Source organism: Lucilia cuprina, chromosome 2 (assembly GCF_022045245.1).
Source record: "Lucilia cuprina isolate Lc7/37 chromosome 2, ASM2204524v1, whole genome shotgun sequence".
Lineage (NCBI taxonomy): Eukaryota > Metazoa > Arthropoda > Insecta > Diptera > Calliphoridae > Lucilia > Lucilia cuprina.
Window position 1 is genome coordinate 60,818,104 of NC_060950.1, and position 7,765 is coordinate 60,825,868.

The window sequence follows — 7,765 nt, forward strand, 5'->3', positions numbered from 1 at the left end:
GAACTAGAACTGAACTAGAACTGAACTAGAACTGAACTAGAACTGAACTAGAACTGAACTAGAACTGAACTAGAACTGAACCAGAACTGAACTAGAACTGAACCAGAATGGAACTAGATCTGAACTAGAACTGAATTGAACTAAAATAGAAATAAACTAGAACTAATCTGGATCTTAAATAAAATTAACCAAGAACGCCCATATTAAACATCAATTGTTAATGTTATCTTATTTGTTTGAATTTCAATTTCAAAGCAATTTATCATTTTTTTTTTTGAAATCAACAAAATCATCTAAGAAAATGATAATCCAATAGATAACTTACCTGTTAGTTCCCTTTCCAGCCAATAAATGCTTTAAAACCGGAACAGGGTTATTTTCCTTATACACTGGATCTTCCTGTGTATCCAAGCAAACACAAAATAAAGCCTTATCCAAATGCTCCGTCAATAAAGAATTATTCACACTATTGCTAACAATATGTTGCCTTATGGCAGCCCATTCATTACGTTCATCAGCAGTAAGAACTCCCAAAGGAACTTCAGCCGCCGTTTTACTTTCATCTAACTTTATGACTGCATTTAGACGAGCCAATATTTCCTTAGCCGGCTCTATATTACCATTGGCATCGAGTACATCTACAGCATAAATATTACCACGACGCATAACCATTATATGTTTAGAATTGGGCGTTTGTACTAAACGATCTTTTTCGAACTCCGGTATACGTGAAGTACCAAACAAACGTTCATATTGACTCATATCGAGTGGAAACGCCTTAAAGGCATATGAGGCATAAGTGGCTATAATTGTAGGTGCTATACGCATCCAACGGCGGTATTTTTCGTTATCAGTCTTTTTGGGATTTAAATGGAAAACTTCGGGTTCAAGAACACCATCTTGCAGGGAACGCCAAAAACGTAAAGATGAAATGATAAGATTGGCGGCACGTACTGTTTGATGTTGATATTGTGGACGTGAATCGTTTTTCATCACCAGCAAGGGATTGTAGTTTAGAGGTAAGGGAACACGATCTCTCAAGTACATATCGAACCTTTATATATATAAAAGGATGTTGGGAAATCTTAACCATTTATTTAACAGATGGAATTTAAATGTTACCTACCAGGGTTCTGATATATAACTGGTGTGTTTATTGGCCTCATCCTTTATCTTTAGCAGAGCATTCAAATCAGCTGCCTCATGCATACGAAACTTTTCCACAACCTGTTGCGTTTCTTTAAATTCATCCACGCTGGTGATGGGTTGTACAGCGGCCAAAAAACGTTCACAAGTCTTGTCAACCAAGGGAATGGGTAGACGTGGCAAAGATTTTTGAAAATAAAGTGTAGGCAATTTCGAGCGTTGTAAGTATTGATAAGAATCCGAATGACTAGATGATTGAGTAGCCATTGATCTCAGTAAAACTGGCAAAGGTTTAGAAATACCCAACATTTTGCTGGAGGCATACAATTGACCACGTACCATTGTTCCTATAAATATTGCTGTAAATAAAAGTTTCTTTTAATTTATTACAATTATTAAAAATGTCTTTTTTTAATTTTACCTTTTAACACTTTGTAACTTAAAATTAAACTGTCTGCAGCTATAAGCAAAAATTTGCAGTAAACAATATAAAAATACAAAGTCCAATTTCTATTATTTGTTTGTTGGTAAATAACAACAACAAAAAACAGGTCACACAAATAAATATAAATAACAACAACTACCAATACTTAACAGATAGCAAACAGTTGTCGGTTTGTTTTTGTTTTGTTTAGTCATTCGCTTTTGTATTTATTTCTATTATCTCTCTTTGTACAATGATTCTTTATACAGCTGTGTTAAAAGGTTGCCATATCATTAATATAAACATATGCTTGCCGTTGATCGATTATTTTGTTGATTCTATTACAATTTTAATGAATTACTGTAGAAATAAATATTATGAACTTTAAACAAAAATAAAACAAATTAATGATTTTTTTTACAAATTTCTGTAAAATATCTATTAAGTTTTATGAGAATTAGTATTAAATGTCTTAATAAATTGTTATTAATTATGGACAATATAAGTTTTTTGGAATAGTTTCAAATAGGTATTTACTATTTGAAAAACTTGCACTTCCAAGTAGGGTTCCACAGTTAAAACGAATAGTTGACTTTTCGACTTCTTTTATTTAGTTAAAAGTCGACTTTTCGATTTTTTGCATATTATAAAAAGTCGATTTTTCAACTTTTCGACTTTTTTCATTTAAATAAAAGTCGACTTTTGGACTTTTCGACTATAAGTATTTTATAAATAGTCGACTTTTCGACTTTTTCGATTTTTTGACTATTTTCGACTTCTTTCTACTTTTTTCCGACTATTTTTTGACTTTTTTCGAGTTTTTCCGACTATTTTAGAGTTTTTGATTTTTTTCCACTTTTTTTAAAATTTTTGACTTGTTTTTTAAATTTTTGATTTTTCGACTTTTTCCGACTTCTCGATTTTTTTCCGACTTTTTTTTGACTTTTTCCGATTTCGACTTTTCGACATTTTTCGACTTATCGACATTTTTCGACTTTTCGGCTTTTTCGACTTTTATTCAATAAGTCGACTTTTCGACTTTTTTCACAGACGATAGTCGAGTTATCGACTTTTTTGGAACAAAATAGTCGACTTCGACTTTTCGACTTTTTTTGACAAAAAGTCGATTGTTCGATTATTCGAAAGTCGATTTATAGAACCCTACTTCCAAGTTGCACTATTTAGTGATTTAAATTTAATCCCTACAAAAATTGAACTTATTTAATATTTTCTCGTTAATTTTTAAATGAATTTCAAAAACTTCTATAAACCATCATAATATTGCTCGGTACTATAGAATTTTATCACCCATTACTTTATTTTATAAACTTAAAAAAATCGTTAAAAGTCCATCAAAAAAATGTACACCATTAAATTTTATTACTAACGTTACCTTCAAAATTGTAATGCTTTCAATTGGCATTTATTCATATATCAAATGTTTTATGCATTTTTAGCTAATCTTGAACAATTTTGTAAGGTTAACAAGGTGTAGGGTTAAGGAAAGCATGTTCGAATTTGCATTAGGTTTGGATATACATCAGATATAGGTAATTTCTTGTTCAGTTATAATTCAGTTCTAGTTTAGTTCTACTTAGTTCAGTTCTAGTTTACTTCTAGTTCAGTTCTGGTTCAGTTCTAGTTCAGTTCTAGTTCAGTTCTAGTTTAGTTCTAGTTCAGTTCTAGTTCAGTTATAGTTCAGTTCTAGTTCAGTTCTAGTTTATTTCTAGTTCAGTTCCAGTTCAGTTCTAGTTCAGTTCTAGTTCAGTTCTAGTTCAGTTCTAGTTCAGTTCTAGTTCAGTTCTAGTTCAGTTCTAGTTCAGTTCTAGTTCAGTTCTAGTTCAGTTCTAGTTCAGTTCTAGTTTAGTTCTAGTTCAGTTCTAGTTCAGTTCTAGTTCAGTTCTAGTTCAGTTCTAGTTCAGTTCTATTTCAGTTCTATTTCAGTTCTATTTCAGTTCTATTTCAGTTCAAGTTCAGTTCTAGTTCTGTTCTAGTTCAGTTCTAGTTCTGTTCTAGTTCAGTTCTAGTTCAGTTCTAGATAAGTTCTATTTCAGTTCAAGTTCAGTTCTAGTTCAGTTCTAGTTCAGTTCTAGTTCAGTTCTAGTTCAGTTCTAGTTCAGTTCTAGTTCAGATCTAGTTCAGTTCTAGTTCAGTTCTAGTTCAGTTCTAGTTCAGTTCTAGTTCAGTTCTAGTTCTAGTTCTAGTTCTAGTTCAGTTCTAGTTCAGTTCTAGTTCAGTTCTAGTTCAGTTCTAGTTCAGTTCTAGTTCAGTGCTAGTTCAGTTCTAGTTTAGTTCTAGTTCAGATTCAGTTCATTTCTTGTTTAGTTCTAGTTCAGTTTTAATTCTATATCATGTTCAATTAAAATTCAGTTGTGAATAAAACAGGAAACATAGGGTACAAATATGACCACTTCAAGCGTATCAGAACAATTTAACTGTCCATTTTTCCTACATTCTTTCATTTCTTATGATCTTAATTTAAAACAAAAAAAAGCCAAATAGTTTTATTGTTATTACAATATTAATGGAGTTTCTATTTTTTTATAGCTCCAACACCATCTTTCCAAACCAACATCATCTAAAGTATTATCTTACAGAAAAAAGTCACTTTGCATCCGCACCGCATTATGTACTAATGGTTTTCCATCGATTGCAATTGGATGCCAAATGTAAATTTAATATGTTTCCAAGTTGGTACAACCTAGAAATAAGAAAAAAAAAGAATAGGTAAATATTCAAATACCAAGGATGAACTAACAAAAACGAAATCATCCTTGGCTGGATGGAGAAAAAAATTTAACTAAGAACGCAAACACACAATCTCGCATTAGAACACTTGAAGCCCACAAAACGGAAATCGTCTGATTTTATGATTACAGACCAATAAAAACATTAGCGCGCTTGAAGTACAAGTTGAAAAGGTTTACAATGGTGAAAAAATGCAAATGTCAGTTGGGGAAATATGATACGCACCAGTATGGCGCAAATGGATTTCAACGAAAGTGCGGATAGAAGATGCTGGTAGCAGCAGTAAGGCAGCAAAAAGGAAAGTAGCATTAGCAACATCTTATGCCATTAAAAATGCAAATTTATCATTTTTCTTACATTAGACATATCGGGTAAATAAAAAACAAGTAGTCTAGTCTATAGTCTAGTCTATAGTCTAGTCTATAGTCTAGTCTATAGTCTAGTCTATAGTCTAGTCTATAGTCTAGTCTAAAGTCTAGTCTGTAGTCTAGTCTAAAGTCTTGTCCATAGTCCAATCTACAATCTATTGTCTAGTCTATAGTCCAGTTGAAAGTATTGGATAAAGTCTAGTCTATTGTCTAGTCTATAGTCCAGTCCAGTTGAAAGTATTGGATAAAGTCTAGTCTATAATCTAGTCTAGTTTATAGACAAGGTTATAGTCTAGTCACAGTCTTGTCTATAGTCTAGTCTACGGTCTATTCTTCATATTTTTATATTCAAGTCTGTAGTCTAGTTAAGTCTATAGTATAGTTTAGTCTGCAGTGTTGTCTGGTCTAGTCTGTATTGTGGACATTATATTATACAGTCTATAGCTAGTTCTATAATCTTGTATTTAATATGTAATATTGTTAGACTATAATGTGGTCCATGGCATAAAGACTAGCTCATATTCTAAACTAAATTTATGCGCAGGACTATGGTCTATTCCATGTTCCGGACTATAATCTAATATATATTAGATATACTATAATACTATTATCTAGTCTATAGTCTGGTCTATACTTTGGACTAATCACGACTCTAGCCCAATTTATCTATAGATTATAATTTAGTGTATAATCAGGACTATAGTTTGGACAATAGTTATTTTCGAAGTCAGAACCAAAAGTCTGCATTGGTATTCGCGACTCACCAAAAATCAAATTGGAAGAAATACACCTTGGCCTCTATCGGGCCTGTTGTGCGCTCCTTAACCAGAGGGTCAGGTGGAAATCGAACCCACCACCTTTGTTCTGCGGTCATTTATGATTCGGTCCATAATTAAAATTTCATATTGCTAAATTTAAAATTTTTTTCAATTATTTATTCAATTTCAGCTATGAGCTTAAATGTCATTTTCTAGAATGTAGTGTCAATTGTGAACCCATGATCATATAACTTCGTAAAGAGAGAACCGAAGGATGCTTAAGATAAATAATTTCGTGATATTTGTACGTGTAATGCAAGACTTTGGGTTTAAATAGAATCTAACAAATGAAAATCAATAAAGCTCAGAATCTCCTGCTATACTTTCCGCCTTCTGACAGCTCGAGAAGCTTCTCCTTTTATAACTTCAAAATTTGTTTTTATAACAAACAACTTAATACCTCATAACAACTATATTTTAATCATGCTTATAATAATTCCAATTCATAGTTTTACATTAAACAAGTAGGAAAGTATAGTCGGGCATGGCCGACCATATAATACCCTACACCATGAGTATATTTTTAAAATTTTTACTTTTTATAAAATTTTTATTTTTTATAAAGAATGTTTTATGTTGAATATAACCAATAATTCCAAAATATTTAAGCAATTTATTGATAATAAACTAAAATTTCTAAATGAGGCTTTATATAGGTCAAATATGGACCAATCCTCGGTTAATTTGGGAAAAGGATATATTTCTAAATAACAGTTAGTTTCGTTGAGTTTCATTGCGATACAAATGGTTACAAGTCAATTTTAGACGTTTAAGTCATTTTTTAAAAGTTCAAATCGGGAGGTACGGTTGTATGGGGGCTAGGTGAAATAATGGACCTATTTCAACCATTTTCAATAGGCTTCGTCCCAAAAAACATGCTTGGTCCAAATTTCATCAAAATATCTTGAAAATTGCGACCTGTACCTTGCGCACAAGGTTTACATGGACAGCCAGCCAGCCGGACAGACGGACGGACATGTCTTAATCGAACTCAAAAAATTCTGAATCGATCGGTATACTTTAAGGTGGGTATTGGACCAATATTTTTGTATGTTACAAACATCAACACAAACGTATAAACCCTCCCCACTATAGTGGTGTAGGGTATAAAAACTTTCAAGTAAATATTCAACTTATTCACAATTGCAAAACATAAGAAATCTTTTTTCTTTCACTTTTGCTCAAACAAAATTCTTGTAATAAATTACATAAAATTCTCTTATTATTATAGTTATTTTTACGCAAATATTATTATAGTTATTTTTACGCAAATAGAAAACACTATTTTTTATTTTAATTAAAATGCCTTTTCATTCAAGAAAAAAATAATTTAAAAAAAAAACATTTAATTTATTCTAAATAACAATTAAAATGCAAAGAATGTTTTCTTTACTATTTCTGTTTTTCCACTAAATCGTCCTTCTAAGAAACAGTATGTAAGATATTTGAGTTCCTTTGTTGTTGACTATTTTGTAAAAGTAGAAATTCTAAGGCAAGACAAGTAAGAAAGTATAGTATGTCATGTTCGACTAAATGGCAAACTTCACCGAATATGTATTCTATTCTCAAGATTTAATCATTTACCTATTCCGAAAATATTGGTCTTAAATTGTATTAAAAATCAATGTTAGAGATACCCTTTAAGTAGTCGATCCATTTCAAAGTATGTTATGAATGTTATAGTAATGTTTTGAAGGGGGCCCATATTCAATACCAAACCAAATTAACGACAAATATTTAAAAACACGTTTTGACTCTATTGTCAATACATACGAACAAACATATATACGAACAAAAATTGATATATAATCTTAGACTCTAATAATGGGTCTTAGAACAATTATTCCATAATCCAGCAAAAAAAGAGAACTTCCAAAGAAGAGAAAAAGAAGTAGAATTTACTCCATGGAAGTACTGAAAAAGACTTGAAGAGGTGATGATTTATTACGAGTTCTTTTTTTTAATATATCACAAATATAATTGAAGAAAAATTTAGAAGCCAATGAACATGAACTTTTACAAAACGTAAACAAATTCACTAAGTGCTACTTTTGAAGCGGTGATAAATGTAATTTTTTGGAATGTTACTCTTTTAGCTAGAAATAAGAGCAAAAAGAGTGGAAAGGGATCGAAAATTATTAGTAACATACTTCGTTAGTTAGTTAGTTAGTTAGTTAGTTAGTTAGTTAGTTAGTTAGTTAGTTAGATAGATAGATAGATAGATAGATAGATAGATAGATAGATAGATAGATAGATAGATA

The 7,765-nt window shown here is 31.1% G+C and overlaps 1 protein-coding gene across 1 annotated transcript; it reads right to left on the bottom strand.

Moving 5' to 3' along the window:
• Window positions 1-306: 306 nt before the first annotated feature.
• Window positions 307-1,736, bottom strand: LOC111689180 (carnitine O-palmitoyltransferase 2, mitochondrial). Its single transcript, XM_046952479.1, has 3 exons — window positions 1,568-1,736; window positions 1,127-1,505; window positions 307-1,054 (listed from the first exon to the last, which is right to left on the bottom strand). The coding sequence occupies exons 2-3, from the start codon at window positions 1,486-1,488 to the stop codon at window positions 322-324; spliced, it is 1,095 nt and encodes a 364-aa protein (XP_046808435.1). The 5' UTR covers window positions 1,489-1,505; window positions 1,568-1,736; the 3' UTR covers window positions 307-321.
• Between the last annotated feature and the right edge of the window lie 6,029 nt (window positions 1,737-7,765).